The sequence below is a fragment of the Vombatus ursinus genome, unplaced genomic scaffold (assembly GCF_900497805.2).
Source record: "Vombatus ursinus unplaced genomic scaffold, bare-nosed wombat genome assembly UNPS02014797.1, whole genome shotgun sequence".
Classification (NCBI taxonomy): Eukaryota; Metazoa; Chordata; class Mammalia; order Diprotodontia; family Vombatidae; genus Vombatus; species Vombatus ursinus.
Window position 1 is genome coordinate 4,241,202 of NW_020954575.1, and position 20,271 is coordinate 4,261,472.

At 39.8% G+C, this 20,271-nt stretch overlaps 1 protein-coding gene across 1 annotated transcript in view; it reads right to left on the reverse strand.

Annotated features, from left to right (window-relative positions):
* The window catches only part of CLTC (clathrin heavy chain), a 75,607-nt gene extending 58,810 nt beyond the window's left edge, over positions 1-16,797 (reverse strand). The window contains exon 1 of the mRNA XM_027870292.1: positions 16,667-16,797. Within this exon, the coding sequence (XP_027726093.1) occupies positions 16,667-16,708 (42 nt within the window). The 5' untranslated portion in view covers positions 16,709-16,797. The remainder of the gene's footprint in view (positions 1-16,666) is intronic.
* Between the last annotated feature and the right edge of the window lie 3,474 nt (positions 16,798-20,271).

Here is a 20,271-nt window from a genome sequence, read left to right on the forward strand (position 1 = left end):
TTTGAGATCCCAGAAACTAAGCATAATGAGACCAAATACTTTAAGATCAGAGTTTCTGATAGGAACATGTCTCCACTTTAGGGAAAAAAAAAAAAGCCCGCTATAGCTTTTAATGTGACACAAAGAAGTAGAATAGCACATGTTCAATAATCAATGCATGTTCTAGTCAAAAGGTTTTTTTCTTCTTTTTTGGCTAGGCAATGGGATTAAATGACTTGCCCAGGGTCACAAAGCTAGTTAAGTGTCAAGTATCTGAGGCTGGATTTGAACTCCTGTCCTCCTGACTCCAAGGCCAGAGTTCTATCCACTGAGACTCCTCCTTGCCCCTTCTAGTGAAAAGTTTTAAACTGCTTCAGAAATGTATACCTCAGCTTAGTGTCAGTTTCTGACAAGTCAGGAAATATAAAAATTGGCCTACCCTAAGCATTGACTGCTCTGTACATCTCAGAATCATAGATTAAAAACTGGAAAAGACCTTAAGGTATATCTATGCCAACTACCTCCTTTTACAACCAAGAAAACTTGAGTCCTAGAAATAAGCAGTGATCTGCCTGAGGTCGCAGGTCTAGAACAGCTTTACCTAATCACAATAAGAATGAAAGTTTATTCCACCACTACTAACTCCACTCTCCTCCCCTCCTCCAAAAAAGCAGCACTTGACCATACCTGACATTTCTGGCAATCACTGTTACTATACAGTAGAGATATTATCACCTCAAAGTGTAAGGGAGCCACATTAACATCTTCCTACTACATCATTTTTTTTCGTTTTGGTTTTTTTGAAATCTCAAAATAATCATGTCACCCCTCTGGCTCAAGAAACTTCAATGATTCCCTATTGTTTCTAGAAAAAAATGCCAACTCCTCTTTTTGGTATTTCAAAGACTGTCATTTGGCTCCAAACTACCTTTCCAGGCTAATTATATTACTCCCCCTTACATGCCTTTTACATTCCAGCTAAACTGGCCTACATGCCCTAGAGGACATAAATGTCTGTTCTCCATATCTTTGGTTTTTTTTACATGTCTGAAAATTTCTCCCTCCTCAATTCTGCCTCTTGAAGTTTCCATCAACTCTTCAAGGCTCATCTGAAACTTTTCCTAGTTGCTGGAGGTATTCACCTTGCACAAAGTGTATCAAGTTTGCATAGTTCAAACATCAACATCTTATTATCTGCTGAATTCAGCTGTTCAAAATGGGTGTGAATGTCACGTCACTTGGTCTTATGACAAGTGATAACAGATTAGTGGTCTCCATGTATTTGTTACCTTCTATTCTCCAAGTTTCTAAAATACCACCCTTGTAGAAAAAAAATTATGAATTTTAAATAGTTGCTATTTTGTGATTTCATGTCACTGTAATCCTAACTATATTCGTTTCAGCATTTGTTCTCAGGAGAACCTTAAGTTTTACCAGAGCTTCCCCAAATTCAATCATAATAATTAAGTTTTTGGCTCCAATATACTTTTCTTTTTTAATAGCTCTACAAATTTTTGAGATACTATGAAGTTTAAAAGCGTAATGTAAAGTTTATTGGAAAACTTTCCCCTAGGAAGCTAAAAGCTGAAAAACAGAGGTAATCAAACTGAAGAAAAGCATAAGCAGCAAGTTTTGTCCTAGATTATATTATAGTCAGCAAGTCAGTCATTGAGTCTTTAAAAAGACTCTTCTTAGGGACAGCGAGGTGGTACAGTGGATTGAGCACCAGCCCTGGATTCAAGAGGACCCAAGTTCAAATCGGTTTCAAACACATAACACTTACTAGCTGTGCATGACCCTGGGTAAGTCACTTAACCCCACTGCCTAGCAAAAAAAAAAAAAAAAAAAAAAAAAAAAAAATTCTTTCCCAATAACTACACAACATCTCCTAATTTCAATAAGTCAACATTGCTTTTAAATTAAGCAAACCAAAAAGTTTATATAACCAGACCTACCCACCTCAATAGGTTTGTGCAATTCAAATTAAATGATGAGAGTGGTATAGAAAGTGCTAATATCTTATGATATCTTAGAGGCCTGAAATGCAAATCTTATGAATCTCTTATTGTTAAAATTTTAAAACTTAAAAAAAAAATTAACATTGAGATCATTTTCACAAACATATCTATCCCAAATCATAAACTCAGTTTTCTCACCTGTTTATAGCTTTTCCCCAACGCTATTCTTTTTTAAATTATTTTCAGTTTTCAGCATTCACTTCCATAAGCTTGAGTTCTAAATTTCCCCCCCCTCCCACCCCACCTCCTTCCCCAAGACAGTATACAATCTGATACAGGCTCTACATATATATTCCTATTAAACATATTTTCACATTAGTCATGTTGTAAAGAAGAATTAGAACCAATAGGAGAAACCACAAGAAAGAAGAAACAAAACAAAACAGAAAAAAAAAAAAGAGCCAACAGTATGCTTCGATCTGCATCCAGACTCCATAGTTCTTTCTCTGGATGTGGATAGCATTTTCCATCCTGAGACTTTTGGACATGTCTTAGATCCTTGCACCCAAATGCTATTCTTTAGTCTACCTAATGTTTGCTGAACAACAGAATCCTAAAACATATCTCCTAGCTCTAGGTCTAAAAGAAATAGGCCATCCTAACACAGTTCAATTGCTTGAAGCAGTCATTTCCAAATTTTTCTAATCACGTCTCCAACATGTACACCTTTACTTGTAAATTATTTATATGTGCTACCATATACATTATACAGCTTACATAAAAAGTTTTTTTTAAAAGGTGAGATTAAAATGAAGTAATATTTGATCAGAGAGTTTAATAGGGAGCTACTAAGTAAGGAAATGACATGACATTTTCTACACTTAAGGAAAACCACTTTGGCAGCTGTGAAGGATGGACTGGAGAGAGAAAAACTCGAGAGGAGAACCAATTAGAAAGCTATTGCAATAATTCAAGGGCTAACGAGAGACTGAACTAGGATGGTGCTCATTTGGGCAGAAAAGGGAGAGATGCAAAATGTTATGGAGGTATAAACAACTAGATTTGACAAGTGGGTAGTGTGATGAAGATAGTGAGGAGTGGACAACACCAAAATAGTGAATCTGGTAACTGAAAGGATCACAGTATCCTTGATAATAAGTGGGAAGTTAGGAAAAGAAGTAGGTAAATAATGAGATCTGAAATGAACACTACAACCTATCCATCCCTACTCATCCTGTGTAACTTACTCTGTCCCACTCCAAATGAAGAACACGTAGCCCACCTTCCAAAGGGCATTTGCCATAACCACAAAGTGATCTTCTGAACAGGGATTAGTGATTTTTCTTAGGTTCTAACTGCCTCGAAGGGCTAATGGTGGCTTGGCAGGAGGGAAGGTTGAGTTTTGTACAGCAGAGGAAAATACCAGAGATAAAGGCAGGTCCCACAATATTCCTGGGAATGTGGGATGTGACACATCTTTTCATCCTCCAATTGATGAATCACATACTTCTTGGGTTTAGGCCATGAACTCCACCTTAAAGACTACTGGTATACAGGACTGCACTACTGAAACACCTGCAAAGACCAGTAAGGCTTTTTGTTTGTTTTTTTAATGAAATAGGCAATACCCCAACACTAATTAGCCATCTTGAAAAGTACATATAAACTGGGAGGTCCACAGAATCAACCCTTATGCAAAGGGAACAGCACATTACTACAACATTAGAGGATGAAAATAAGATATGGAAAATTTTAGTCATGGCTGACATCCATCATGAAGTTAGTTCAAGATTAGCCCTTTAAAATGGGGGTATAGAAGGATACCACATACTCAAAGTTCAGATAAACTCAAGTATTCTGACTTGCAAAGTCTAAAATTTGGAAGGTTTCTTCCTACAAATCACATAGGCATTTCCTGACATTCAATCTCAGCTGTGTCTACAAATGGCATAATTAAGACTGTCAATGCTAAGCAGACTGGCTCAGAGTCTAATGATTTCTACTAGAAACACTTAAGCCATGTATGATCACATCTGAAAAGTAAAGTCATCAGAAAAGAGCTTTACTGTAATTGTGCCAGTTCCTAGAAAGCAATTTCTAGTACTTCAAAACATCCATAGAAATACTAGGGAAGCACTCACTCATTGCTTTAGCTTAAATACTGTAGCCATCTTGTATTTGTGACAGTTACTAAGACCTGAACTGATGGTTTCACAATTAGTGCTAGACTTTACATTTTTTAAGATCCTTCCTCTTTGTTCTGCCTGGATAGTTAGAATGTAAAGGAAGTGCTGGCTTAATTCAACTGAACTATGAATAGCTATTTCGAAATTATGAAAAATACCATTTCCGCTATCATAAGCTTTTCTGCAAAGAGAAAAAGTATTTTTGATTCTTGACAAAAACATGAAAATATCTCTTACTAGGGCAGAACTCAATCATTTGTGAGAGGTAGGGTTTTTTCCTTTTTTTGATCTAGACCTATGATTTCATTGGTATAGGAAACTCCTCTGGTGGAAACTACCTTGGCATATGTAGATATGCAATTCATTTTAAGTTTGAGGCTTCAAGAATTGCCTAGGGAACTGAGAGATTTAAGTGATTTACCCCAAGGGTCACACAGACACTATGTGTCATTGACAGAACTTGAATTCTGACTTAGAAGTCAATTCTAGTACATCATGCTACCTTTTCTTAAAGATTTAATGTTTGGAATTCTTTATGTTTTAATTCAGGGCTCTACTATATTATGGCATGGTAACCAAATGCAATACCAAAATGCAACTAACTGTGTTGGAAGTAGTTATCCTAGATCATTAATTCAGCACAATTCCATTTCACAACCTTGCAACATTCTTCAACAGGAGACTGACTATAACTTCCAGTGAAAATGTGCTGACAGTAGTCATCCCACCAAGTCCTTCCTGGAAGTCAGCAGATTCAATCGTATGAAACTACAGTTGCTGAGTTCTTCCAAAGGAAGGGAAGGAAAAAATGCTGAGAAAGCAGCATTCCTTAAATTCAGGGGACAACAGGATATCAACCATTGTTCTCAGCAGAAAAGGCCCCAGAGCTTTATCTTCATGAAACAAATGAAACCTTTAACTTTCTGATCTAACAGTGTTAGGTAAGGGACACACTGTTCAGTTGAATTTTGATATGAGAGCAGCATTAACTCAACTTGTTCCTATTCTATATGCTATCTTTTGAAGCAGCTCATCTTACATAGAACACTGGAAAGACATGAATCATTCAATGGAACTAAAAGTGCAAATTCACAGGCAGGATTTTATCTTAAATATTCTGCTGCTTTTAACCAAGCAGCAAAACTGAATATCTTTAAGGAATATACTCATGTATAATTGAGAGGCTAAAGATCTTTTGAGAAGTAATTATTTTTGTCTATTATTCTATGAAACCTAGATGCTTCTATACCAAGCATGATAGATTTTTTAAAGCCTCTCAGAAAAGGTACTATATTTTTGGTCTTCTAGTTTGACAGCAATAACTAGTGAAAAGAACTCCTACTACATAACTCTGAAATTCACTCAAGATCTGAGATAAAAGCACCACTAAAGTGATGTGGCATGATTAAGAAATATTTCATGAGATGTCATACCTGAACCAAACTTATAATTCTCTGCTGAAGCTTCAGGTGTTAGTGAGTGACTGAAAATTCACTTGCTCCAAGAATTCTTCCTCCTCCCCCCCCCCCCCCAACTGAATGGCCAAAACATTTATTCACATGTTAAAGAAAATAGTAAATAATAGTAATCTAGTAAATAGAAAGGTGGCTTAATTTCTAAGGAAGTCTCATGACAAAAAATAAATTAGGTACCTGCAAAACAATAATGAACAGAAGAGTAATTTTATCAACCTTATATGAAAGCTTCACATTCTCATAAAAATCACACCATGAAGCTTAACTGTTTGAGTCTATTACATTCCCTATTTAAAGTCATTTGGTTGGCAGTGAGCAATTTATTAAGTACCAAGCATGTGTAAGGCACACTGATTAAGTGCTTATAACAGATAAAGCAGTATGGTCTACTGTACAGATAAAACACGCCCACAAACCTAAAATAATTGCAAGAGAGCCACTAACCCCCTAGAGAATCAGGATAGGCTTCACAGAGAAGGTGGCCCCTGAGCTGATGCCTGAAGATTAGATGACTACTCCGATGTCCTTTTATAAACAATTTTTGTAAGAACCAAAGCAGGGTTCCATTGGAGGGTTTAAGACTAACACTCAGAGCTCTAAACAATTCAAGGAAAACTTATTACATATCATTCTAAATTATAATCAGGTATCTAAATTCCTAGGTTCAGTAAGTAGGGCATTTAAGTTTCTCATTTAAGTTTAATTTAATTTAAAATTTACTTATTAAAATTTAATATGAGCCCCACAACAATATCATTTCTATGGCTCAATTCTTAGCCTGGCACTGTATTAAGATAAAACTCAACCCTTTCTACCACAGAAAATGAATCACAATCATGTCCACCCCTATGTTGATAGATTTGCTAGGGAATACGAAACTACAGTTATCCCTTCCACATCTCAGGGATTAGGGAGTCGCACCCTAGCAATCTGGAAAATCTAGGTAAAATTTTTGGCCTGCCCTTCATACCAGAGAAGAAATCTGAATTATTGTGGTATTACAAGATAAAATATGTTGATATTATATTTTAGGCATTTGAGTTTCTAAAGTGCTTCTATATCAGCTGCAGCTTCCGCAAAATTCCCATTTCTTATGCCAAGCCGCAATACGTAGAAACCAAGATAGGAAAAGTCTCAATGTGAAAGGGAAAACTGTACTAGATTTTTTTTAAAAAGCAAAGCCAAGGAGAAATACAGGATGGCACATCATTGACATGACCTTTCAGAGGACAGCAAAATCAATTCAATAGTGTTCACAGGCAAAGAAATAATCAAAACCCAGACTACCTAATTCTAACTTTTGGTCAAGTGTTGCACCTCCAGTGAGATCTTCTATATGGGCTCAGTATCAGAAAGTTCGAGTAGATTTAGTGAATGGAACTTATGTATTCTCTTCTGACTTTCAAGTAATTCTTATCAAGTGTTCAAACAACCTAATAATCTGGGTAATGTTAACATTTTCATGTTACATTCAGACAAAAATGACAAGACAAGCCTTAATTACTTTTTCTGTTTCTACACTGCTATAAAACATTTCTAAAACAGCATGGCAGAGTGAATTGAGGGAGCCAGCCTTGGATTAAGGGAGGCCTGGGTTTAATTTTAAGCCTTGCCTCTGACACATATTGTGTGACCCAGGCCAAGTCACAACTGCAGAACAGTGATGAGTTTCATCAGGAGAATGAAGTTTCCTCACTAGGTATTTCCTATTCTAATGAAATCACAGGTCTGGCCCTTAAAAAGAGAGGGGGAGGGAAGAGAAAGAGATATTTAAAGCTCGTAGACAGAAAAACTTTCAAAGTGTGTTTGAAGGTTCTAGCAGGCAAGTGTAGTCACCACATATTCTTGACCAAAGGATATTCTTCTATTGGGAAACAGATCTGACTTCAGCTGGTGGTGATACACACAGAGGGATAAGGGAGACAATGATACTTACCTAGTCAGCTCCAAAGTCCTACTTTAATACTTCGTCACATGGAAATGACCCTGGAGACTTAAAGGCTATTGCCAGCAAGAGACAAACTCTATAAGAGCCTGATAAGATGGAAAGGCTTATGGTATTGGAGTACTATGGGAAAAAACACAGGATTTGGAGCCAGAGCAACTGGGTTTACATCCTAGCTCTTCACACTCACTACCAACCAGTGCCACGGAGAAGGGAGAAAGGGAGGATTCATTAAGTGCTTATTATGTACCAAGCACTCCATTTACAAATATTATCTCATTTGATCCTCACAACCACCCTGCAAGGCAGATGCTACAATGCCTTGCCCAGATCACAAAGCTCTTAAATGTCTGAGGTCAAATTTGACCTCAGGTCTCTCTGCTTCCGGGTGCACTCTGTCCCCAGCACTACCAGAATGCCTACACTTTTCAAATCAAGGATTTTTGAATTATTTAAGTCTGGTCCATTTGGATTTTTCAAATATTCATTCAAAACATTCAAGGGACATGTATTAATGACCTAGTCTTTGCAAGGTATGGTGTTTGGGTGTTCAGTACTTCTTGCTATTAAACTAACATAAATCTTTCGGTACACTAAATTAAAATGGAGTTAAGTGATTTCAATTTTTTTTTAACTTGCTTATGCCATATATTTCCAATAATGTCATACCCAAATACTACTTTGTGCGGCATGATACTTTAGCAGGATCTTTCTGGAAGTACAGAAGACAATAAGCGGCTAAAGAGGATTAGACTAAGTGAGGTTGGGAATTGCTGGTGGCTTTTTTTTTTTAATTAAAGATGAAAGGCAAGATTTGAAGCTAAAGTGAAGAGAAAAGGTAGATGTAAAAAAGTATTTACTATTAAAAAAGTATTATAGATGTAAAAAAGAATTTATTCAAATGACAAAGGTACCCAGAAATGTTAGGGTCCAGGTTACAATGCTCTGAAATAATTCCAAGTACTCCTAATGATTTTCTCCCTATCCAAAAATAAAATTTTAATATGCTTCATAAGTCCTAAATAAACTAAACATTTGTCACCGCAGGACCCGGGTTTAAAAATTCTACAGAAAGAAGTACCAAAACAGCAATCATGCTTCACAGCTAGTATTGACACAGTGCTAACATTAGCAAGTGAGGGGTGGGAAGGAAATGGGGAGGGAGGGAGGGTGGACAACTGAGTTCCTAGTACACAAAAATGGCCTACACAATTAAATGTAATTTTATTATTTTCAAACTACCTGACAAATAACGATTCTCTTTTATAAGTGGTATAACAAACAGTACAGTTGGACATTCAGAAGACTCAGTAATTATACCAAGATTATGCCTTCTAGCTCCTAGTTTATCAGCTAAAAGCAATAGAACTCACTAGCTAGAAAGTCAAGCTTGATTTATACCTCTAAATACAATTAGCACTTCACTGAAACATATGTATGTTGATGGAATAAAAAGGAATTATTTCCCTCAGGTTTAAAATCTCATTTTTCCAAGAAAAAAAATTAAATTTAAAAAGAATTCAAATAATAGCCTTTTTCCATATACAAAAAAAAGCCCTTAAAATTGCTTTTCCCTAAAAACCTGAGGACCTTATTTATCTGCTTATTTAGAACATGGAAGTATTAATGTTTCTGTCCTAGTTTTCCATATAGGTTTGTGACCAATCTGTCATACTGGGTGAACCTATAACACAGCCTGGTATGGAGGGTAGAGGAGAAAGGTTTGCTTTAGGGGTAGAACCTGATTGAATTTCACTAATATGATATATCTCTGTTCACATCCTTCCATCTTCTAGGGAAGGAAAAAAATCAAATACTTTCAATGACTGTAATGACCTGAAACATTCTTGCCAAATAATGTAATTCTTGATTTTGTTTTTCAAGTAAAGAATAAGACATGCTGATGTGCATACTTATGCGTATTAGATCCCATACCTATGCTCTAGGAGCTTATCTTGCTCATTAAGTTCTACTGATCACTTTGGCCAACTGAACTTTTTTTGTAGGGTAAACTATTGTTAAATTCAGATCATAAACACTTAAGATGTGTTAGGTTAAGTTAACTTAAAATAAAATGAGAAATTTTTAATTTGGTATTTCATATCACAAAGTCAGAAGTCAGGTACTCCAGTTTGAAAGCTGGGATGTGCATTATAGGATAAACACTGAAATTAAAGTTTTGAAGGCATTAGCAATAAGCACTCAGCCAAGAATGGAGGGAACCTAGAGCTAATTTACTGTGTTTAAGGAGCTAAGTACTTTCAATTAACTTTTCCTAAACTTATCAGATTTAAGGAGAGTGTCCCTATCATTTAATATGAAGGTCCACATACAAAGATTAAGCAATGAACTCACTTCTGTCTACGGAAAAAAGACAAAGCAAACCCTTTCATAAGAGCATTTACAAAACACTAATAAAACAAAAAGGTTTTCCGTCCATTTAGCATCATTATGTAGGTTTCATGGGTTCTTTTGGGAACTATAATTCTATTTTAAAATCACAAGATCGGGGCAGCAGATAGAGCACTTGCCCTGAAGTCAGGCGAACCTGAGTTCAAATTCTACCTCAGACCAAACACTTGACACTAGCTGTGTGACCCTGGGCAAGTCACTTAACCCCAATTGCCTAAAAAAAAAATAAAAATAAACAATAAACAATAAAATCACAAGATCAAACTTAAATTGGAAACTGACTATTGGTTAGCTTTTCTCTCAATGATGAGCATTAAGAACACAGTCAATAAGTAGGCAGTATTCTGCTACATCACTTCTAAAGAGTCTGTACTGGCAATGTTTCTACTACCTTTCCCGAAAAAGGACCTATTAAGGAACTCCACGCAGAATAACCTGACCTTCTTCCTGCACCTGTCTACCAACACTTAAATACAGACCAACTTAGAGCCCTATTATTATTATCTTCACCCACCAAGCAGATGACAGTTGCTGACATTTGCTTTTCCAAAGCACAACCCTGGATAACTGTCATTCAAAATAATGTGTTATATCAAAATTGTCATGATTAATTTAAGTGGCACTGCATATTATTCAGACACAAGGCAAAGGTGGTATCTTATGAGAGCGCAGGTAACCCTGACAGACCCCTGCAACAGATGAGGAACGTGAACGGCTGGGTAATGCAGTAGTGCATAGCACTTCTTCCCTTGGCCCTAAAACTAGCAATTACCAGTGAGATGCATGCCACCATGAGGTAAGCTGCATATAAGCTCTGTCATAGCCATTAGTGTGTCAAAGAAAAACCATCTACCAACGCAGGTGTACCTATCAATCTTTTCTTTTTTTTCCCCAAGATACACAGTTTGAGACTATGGCTAATATATTCTAGACTCCTTCTGAATCTTTGCTGTCTGTTACATAAATTTAGGCTATTACAATATCCAGCAAGACTACTCAAATCAGTGGAATTCTGAATAATTTTATGAGACTTAGAGAAGACAGAAAATTAAGAGTCATAGGATCACATATTTAGAGCTGGAACAGTCTTTAACAGTCACTTATTCCTATACCTTTATTTTACAAATGAGGGAACAGATCTCTAAAACACACAGCTATTAAGTGACATAAGGACCTGAACCTATGTGCTCTTATTCTAAGAATAGCATTCTTTTCACTGTACCATGCCACCTCACTATCACTAACTATCAGAACTGGAAGGGCCCTTATCAATCACGTAGTCCTCCCTCTTTCTATCCACCTCCCTTGTGTAATAGATGAGGAAACTTAGACCCACTGTGGTTAAGTGGCTCATGCAAGGTCAAAAAGCGAATCAATTGGCAGAATAAGAACTAGAACCTACTAGGTTTTCCAACTTCTAATCCAGTAGGGGTAGTTATACTAGATATCCAGGGCTCCTTCCAGATTAGATGTATGACGCTTATTGGTGAGAGTTCTCTATAACTAGCCAAATCTAGACACCAAATGCCATCTGCTGCCATTTTCCAGCTAATTTCATGCCTATTTAGCTGTGATGTGGCTGTCTAGTTCCCATCCTGGACTCCTGGGTTCATGAATGGTGAGAGTTATCAAAATAAAAATACCAACCTAGATCCACTATGCTGACCACTGCTCTCCAACCATATTCATTACTATGTTATAACACAAGTACTCCCCCTTTTCCACCTCCAGCACTAGGACCAGTAACAAATCAACACTACCACTCCTAGATAGGACATGCTGGGGCAGCTCGGTGGCACAGCGGATAGAGCACTGGCCTTGGAGTCAGGAGGAGCTGAGTTCAAATGTGGCCTCAGACACTTGACACTTACTAGCTGTGTGACCCAGGGCAAGTCACTTAACCCTACTGTCTAAAAAAAAAAAAGAAAGAACATGTCAATCAATTGCTCTTCTGATCCATTCACCACCTACATCACTCCCTAATGTCTACTGTCTTCAGCTATTACAATGTAAGATTCTGGAAGGCAAAAACTATCTTATTTTTTGTACCCCTAGACGTGCCACCATGCTAATCACACAGTAAGTGCTTAATAAATGATATTTCATTCAGGACACAACTGCCTCTCCTTCAGAATTTTTTAATAGTATAATATCTGAAATGTACAAGGAAATTTTACAACAGAACAATTCTACAGCTCTGTAAGTGCCAAAAACCCATATTATCCTTTCAAATACCCTCTTGTTCCAGTTCAAATGGCTTCTTCCCCCCCCCCCAACCCCAATAGTATATATGTCTTTCACCCAAAATCTCAGAGTTGGAAGGGACCTCAGAGGCTGTCTAACCCTAAACTCCTCATTTTACAAATGACGAAGTAACTGAGGAGCAACAAAGTTAAGTGACTTGACCAAAGGCACACATATAAGTAACATGGGTAGGATCCGAACCTAGGTTTTCTAATGCCAGAGATAACACTATTTCTTCTATAGCATGTGGCCTCTATGGATATGTATTTTAGAGAAGGAGCTATGGTATCTGAGAGAACTATAAAGTAACTGCCTAATATCTTAATGTGGAAAAGATTACATACAAAATCTAATAAAATCTCAACATAACTAAGTTAACTATAATCTCTGATTGGGGAATAGGTCAATTCTTTGAGCTCAAATTCATCAGAAAAGGATAATTAACACATTAGGGTTCTATTTATATCTCTAAACTATTCACACTTTGGTCTTCTACTTAATTCATTCAAACATTAAGTCCCCGTCTTCATGGAATTTATAATAGCACTTACATATCACTTCAAGATTTGTGAAACATTTCCCATGTTTTTGGATCTGATATGGGGAGAGCGATAAAGGTGAATGATACAAGGTAGATTTTGATAAGGTTAAAGAAAGACTCAGTCACAGGTCTAAGAAAATTTGCCAGCTCAGTTTTTAGCTATCAGTTTTTAGCTAAGATGAATGGGAAGATGTAGAAATCCAACAAGACTTCTTGGAGGAAGTGGCATCTAAGCTAGTCCTAGGATAAAGAAAAGGATTTTAGATAGGTAAAAATGTGAAGGTAGTATTTCAGGCACAAGAGATGATCTGTACAAGATAAAACTAGAAAACAACTGAGTAGTCCAGAACGTACTATAAGTAAAGGCTATAAATACAGCTTAAGACAGAATGCAGAAGGCCTCAAATGCCAGGTACAGCTTACATTTTATCCTACAGACCATTGGGAGTACAGAAGAGCAAGAAATACATGGTCAAACCTATGTGAAGGATAAGTTATAGAGAGGAGACGGGAGATGAATTAGGAGAGTATTATGTTCCAGAGGTGATTAGTACCTAAACTAGGATGGTAGTAGTATAGGGAGGAGGAGGCAGCAACGGAAGAAATCCAGAATCTCAGGTAGAAAATATGATGAATTCCTTAGTACACTGTCATAATTTTTCAAGAAAAAAAAAATGAAAGACACATCCAATGTCTAGAACCTTAAAAGATATCCTGAGGCTCAATGACAGGTTTTATATCAGGTCAAATGCAAGTTAAGTTTCAAGAATATAGCGGCAAAGTTGAACAGAACCTCTCAAAATCATGGAATTCTAGCGTAACCTTGGACAAATCACTTCAACTATAAAATAAGGGGACTGAACTAGATGGCCCAAGATCCCTTCTAACTCTACATCTATGATCCAATCAATTACAATCAGAAATAACTGTTGTAAGAAGCAAAATGAGCATTAAGTGACTTAGTTAAATGTCAGTTCTACAGGTTTCCAATCTAATACAGTGTTCTTAATCATAGTGAAACAAGTTCATTCACAACTATCAACCATACCCCTTTTAATCACACTTTCATCTCAAGAGATTATCCATTACCACAATTTAAATGACACAGGAACTTTCCTTCCCAGGATGTACTGTGGTATACCTGCCTATTCTGGAGAACACAGTTAATTATTGTGGGGGCTTAGAAAGAGGGTGAAAAAGAGAAGTCTCCCAATAATTCATTATTGCTTCCTGCTTTTAAACTGAACTGCTCTGGCTAGCAGTTCTACCACCTAACTCACACATTTCATATCTTTATTCACCAGAGAAAAGAAAGGGAAAGGTCAGAGGTAGGACCAACTGTAAATCCACAGAACCTGGAAATACAATGGCATATGCTATAGGTTCTAGAAAAAGAGGGCAATGGTTTGAAGGTTGGGAGTTGTAGCTTTTTAAGGCTTTTTTTCCCCACTTCCTTCCTTAAAGGAAACCACTAGCTCCAAGAGAACCTTACACATAAGTGGTCAAATTGATTGACCACCTCCTTCCAATTCTTGGAATGTCTTCTCATGATAGTTAAATAAACTGACCTTTGCTGACAGACCTAAAGCCTGTCAATGAACGTAAGGCTATAGAAATCAAGTTAGAGTTAGTTTTTCAAACATCTTAAAAAGGTTAAGCAGCCTCTATACCAAAAGTACTGTTAATAAACTGTTTCACCTAGGTCTTCTTACGTGTTTTTAAATTATCCTGAATTACTGAAGCTGCAAACTTACTATCCTACATAAAAGCATATTGCACAAAACTGCAAAACCTTGCAAATAACATTTAAAAAAAAATCCAAGGCATCTATTTTTGCCTATCCTGTCCAATCCAAATTTCAGTGGTGATTTACTTGGCCCATAAAGAATCAATGAGTAGGAATTAGTTTTCATTTTTTAAAGCCTTTCTTCTACCTATCCAGTTCACTTTTACCAAATAAGTGGGTTAGTGGGTATTGTTCTACTACTGCCAAATTTGAAAAAAGGAGGGTTGGAGTTCAACAGATTATCTGGTGGGCTTTACTACTGCAGTTTAAAAAAAAAATGCCAGCTACACCTGCTTTTTTAAAAAGTATGTTCTACATACATCTGTGTGAGAAACTGTACTGCAGAAAATCTAATTTGAATATTAGTTTTCATTCTTTCTTCCTAGGTCTCTATATGAATCCTCAATTTTCACAAGAAGATAACCATGTCTCAACCTAAAAATGAGACATTTAAATTTCCTTCACTCATTCTACCATTAAAATCAAGTTTAAGGGGCAGCTAGCTGGCACAGTGAATAGAGCACTGGCTCTGGAGTCAAAAGGATCTGAATTCAAATCCGACCTCTGACACTCAACACTTATTAGCTGTGTGACCCTATGCAAGTCACTTAACCCCACTGCCTAGCCAAAAAAGAAAAAAAAAAATCAAGTTTAAGATTTTGATCTCTTTGATGCCAAAGTATATTCTATTTCAGCATAGAATGCTTTATTCCATCCATGATTAGAAAAGCTTGGACTAAGTTTTGCTCCAAACACCATTGTTTCCTTAGTCTTTCTAAATAGTTTTTTAAACACAGGTAAAAAAAAATTTTTTTGTCTTGCATATATCAGCAAAGATAACAAATGTCATAAAAAAGAGGTTCAGCTTAATATTAGATATCAATGGCCTAAACAACAGTAGATTCTTCCAACAGGAGGTTTGCTCATCTGTCCTAAGTGTACTAACAGAGAAAAAGTTAAAAAAAAAAATACTCTTTGATGAGGGGAAAAAAAGTTCAATGGTTAGATATCATTGCCTGACATCAATAATACCATCTCCATTAAAAAAAAAAACACACAAAACTGATAAGCCTGAACTAAGGCAGGTTGTTCTCTTGGGAAGATATGGTTTCAGCCAAGGTGACATAGGTTGATGTCGAGTGGGAGTTCCAAGGACAGAGGCTGAAAGTCCTATCCTAGACCACTTCCACAATGCACCTGCCAGCAGACACTGGGCCAGCTCAGCCTGTACCTCCCATCACAAGCCCCTGTTTGATGGACTCCTTAACGTTTGGGAAGGTCCTTGTAAACTAAATGATAGTGAAGGCTCAGGGACTCTGCAGGTCAATCGAAAGCCAGATTCTCTCCACCTGGGGGCCCTGTTCCATTCTGAGATAACCTCCAAAGGATGCCCCCAGCTTCACAGCCGCTTAACCTGGCCTCAATTTCCAGCAGGCCTCAGTGACCCCTGGACATCTCATACAATCATCCTTGATCCCAGAAACCGGGACTGAAGTCACAATTTCTAGTTTCTGCATGGGGAGGGGCAACATGCTTCCCCCACCCCAAGGACCTTGGCCCCATGGTGTGCCCGGTAGACACAGGCCCAAGTCATCACGCTCCCTTTTTTGGGGGGTCCAGGAGCTGTGACCTTCCCTACCCAATGGCTCGGGGGAGGGCGAGAGGCAGACAGCTCTCCCTCCCCCTGTGAAAGGTGTCCTTCTCGTCGCAGGGAGCCGCAGAGGGAGGAGGAAGAGAGCTGCTGCTGCTCCTCCTCCATCTCCTTTACACACACACCCCCCACCCCGATTCCAGGGCGCCAACACAGGAGGGTGCAAAGGAGAAGAGAGAAACAGGAGGTGACAACCCCCCCCACCCCGCCGCCCTCAGGTGGGGGAGGCGACTCCCGGAGGAGAAAAGGAAGGGCCTGCCGGGCCGCGGGTGCGCAGCACCTGACTCCAGGGCACCGCCACAGTCCTCGTCCCCTTCCCCTTTAGCAGGCTCCGTCTCTAGCTCCCCCACTGCAGCCTCCTCCCTCCTCCCCGCCGCCGGCCCCGGCCCCAGCCGGGCCCCCGCTGCGGGCCAGGCCTGGAGCCGCCCCCCCCGCACCAACCCCCGTGGCCCGGGCCCCCGCCCCAGCCTCGGCGGGCGGCGGCCCCACCTGGAGATGCTCCTGGAAACGGATGGGGAGTATCTGGGCCATGGCGCTGCCGGGGGCTCCTGTCTCCTCCTGTCACTGGGGCTGCGGGGCTGAGGCCGTCGGGGCTCTCCGCGGGGGGAGGAGGAGGGGAAGGGGGGGAGGTCGGGCGCGGTGAGGCTGTTCTCTGGGGGTGCAGGCGTGGGGGGGTAGCTGGAGGGCAGGCAGACGGACGGACGGACAAGCTCGGGCCGGGGGCGGAGGCTCCTGAGGCAGGGAGAGCCGCAATGGCGGAACCGGGCGCAGCACAGACTCCGGAAACGGCTGAGCCCGGCGGAGGGATCTGTGGGAGAGCACTGCGGCCGGGCCCTCGCAAAGTACTCCCTCCGCCTTATGTACCCCTCCCCCAGAAAGACGACGCCCGGCCGGGCACAGGAATTCGAAGCGCAGTGCGCAAACCTGCCGGTTTCTTTGCTCTAACCAGTTCCGTAGTCCCCTAGGACCCCGAGGGACTATTTTCTGGACTCATCACTTTCCCCTCCCTCTCACTTTTCCTCCCCAACCCCCATCTTTTTTTTTTTTTTGCATTTTGCCACATCATGCGACTAGGGTGGGTCGACGTCATTTCCGTGGGCGGTTTGGGGCCCTCCCACATGCTTCCGGGTACACGTGATACAGGAAGGGAGGGCAAATAGCTCGGCTGCTGGGGGGTCGGTGGGGGGGGTGTAGAACGTTGAACGCTGGCGTCAGGCCGGTGAAGCTGCGGCGGCGGCTCGGTCCGGTGAGGGGTGGGGGGAAGAAGTCTCCCACTCCGCCCCGTCTTCCGTAGACTGCCTGGCTGAGATCGGGGCGCCGGCAAGCAAGCCATCCAAGGAGCCGGCCTCCCTTCTCCCCGTGACTCAGGAAAACCGCCTCTGCGCCTCGAAGGGCGGGAGCGGGGGCCCAGCCTCAGCCCCACCAGCTGCCAGCTCGCCCCCGCCTAGTTTCGTTGGGTGGGTGCCCTTCGGGAAGATTAAAGTCCAAATGCACCCGCCCAGCCCCTTTCACTCAGCCCAGTCTGGGAAACTGAGGACCAGGCCGCAGTCAGGGCTTGCCCCTTCATTCATTCATTCATTCATTCATTCATTCATTCCACAGCCTTCCTTCAGCTGAGCTCCTGCTGCGGTTGGTGGGGGAGGGGGAGTTGGCCGGGGCCTGCACTAGACTAGGTGTGGATGGAAGTAGGAAACTAAATCAGAACTGATCTTGCCCTCGTGGACCTTGTGAGCCAGCCTTCATTGGTATTGCTCCACAGGGCCCGTAGGGGAAGCACGGGGTTTGAATTCAGTATAGGATAGGGGTCTGGAATCAAAGGTTACCTGAGTTCAAGTCCCTTCTCACTAGTAATAGTCACTAGTAATAGCTAGCATTTATATAGCACTTTAAGTTTGCAAAGCACTTTACAAATAATTCATTTGAGCCTCACAACAATCCTGAAAAGCAGGTGCTATTATTATCCTTATTTTACAGATGAGAAAACAGGGCAGAGAGAGTTTAAATTACTTGCCCAGGATCACACTGGTTGTGCCTAAGGTTGGATTTGAACTCTGATATTCCTAATTTAGATCCAACACTCTTGCTGAGCCACCTAGCTACTTTTGTGACCTTGAGCAAGTCATTTATCCTCTCTGGGCCTCAATTTCCTTATCTTTAGAATTAACTGATTGCTGATCTTTTCTTCTTCCGTGAACCTCTTTAAGAGAGTAGTTAGTGGTGGCCTTGAACAGAATATAACGTTTATTATATATAGTGTATAAAGTGGTCAGTGGCAATAAACTGCTTGGAATAATTTAAAGTTCTGAGCACTTTACCAAATGTGAAAATGTGATTTAACCTGATCTCTTCCTCCTATTCAGTGAACTCACCTCACTCTCTATAATGCTAATATAAATGTAGCTTAAATTGTGACAAGGGTTTAAATTAAGCACAGAAAAGATTTAGAATAAATTAAGAGTCATTGGGAATCACTTGAATATCTTTTTATGGTCTACTGTATGCACAGAGAGGAAGGGGACTGGATAAGACCTCAAGAATTTCATTCTTAATTTCTAGCTTGAGAACAGCATAATGTGACATCTTCTAATCAAGGAATCCTCAGAACTACATGATTTGGATACTCAGTAGTGACTCACATTTATATGGCACTTGGAGGGAGGTTTATAAATCACTTTCTTCCTTACCACTGTTTGAAGGTAGTTACTTCCCCATTTTACCCATGAGGAAACAGGCAAAGACAGGTGAGATGGCTTGCCTAAATAAGGGGCTGTGCTAATCTCAAAAGTTTCTACATCTTTATAGCAGTGAAAACTATAGCTCTCTCTAATGCAGATACTGCACATGCACAAAAATCCCTTATTGCATGGGATACGAACTTCAGCTCCTGAAGGTCTCTGCCAGCTGAGTACAAGCTTTGGCAATTTCTCAAAAACTAGAAATGTTATGGATGTGAGCCTGACTATATGCAGCCTGTCATCAACTAGCCTAGCAAAGTGAGGACAGATCTATTACCAAAAGATTGCCCACCAAGTACAGGCAACAGCAACTTGGAATCATCTACTGAAATGTAGAGTAGTTGTAGCCCTTGTCAGTGGAGAAAGTGCCCAAGCTGAGGAAACTAGGAATCTTGTAAGGAATAGAAGAAATTAGACTTCCTTTTATCTTTACGTAGTACATTCTGGAAATTTTGAAACCATGGAGAAAATATTTTGTGGGGAGGCTTTTTAAAGTTAATTTCTTGAGGAAAAGGAAATTAATCAGTATTAACTTTTAGTGCCTTTTGTTAATTTAAAGATCCTATGTTGGTTTAGGAACATAAAATATTATATGTAAAATTATTATTCTTGGATTGAAACAAAGTTTTCTATGATTCACATGTTATTTTTTCGTCTTGAGTTGGCTTACATATTTCCAAACATAGACCAGTCTTTCATGTGATAAAGAAATCCCGAAACAGGAGCCAAGAGGTATATCAGGCAAAGACCTTGCTACTGTATTGTGGGAAGGATTTGCATGGCAAAAAGCCAAGTTGCATTCTTGGACCAAATATCTGAAAATAATAATAAAATAGTTGAACCCATCACCAGCTCCCTGCTAGTCAACTCTATCTGAATATCCCGTTTGATACCTCTGAAACTTACCTTTGCCACTTTTCCCTCCCCCAAAACCTGTCCCCCCATCGGATATCATGGTTCAGAAAACAAAAGACTTGGGTTCAAATCCTACCTATTACTACTTATATCACCTTGGACAAATCACTTAATCTCTCTGGCCTTGTTTTTCTCATCTGTAAAACGAAGGAATTGATTAAGATTTCTCCTAAGGGCCCTTCCAGCTGAAAATCTGTGATCCTCCCAATCTCCTAAATTCTTAACATCCTCCTTCCTTACCTACTAAATCCATTCATTTGCTCATCTCTTTTATCCATTCTCTTCCATCCCCACTGCAACCACCTTAGTCCAAGCCTTTATCCCCTCACCCAAACTACAGTCTAACATTAATAGCATTAGATTCCCTACTTGCAATCTCCCTCTTTCCAGTTGTTCTACCCAGATGCCAAAATAGACACAAGTGTGACTGTATTATTCCCTGCT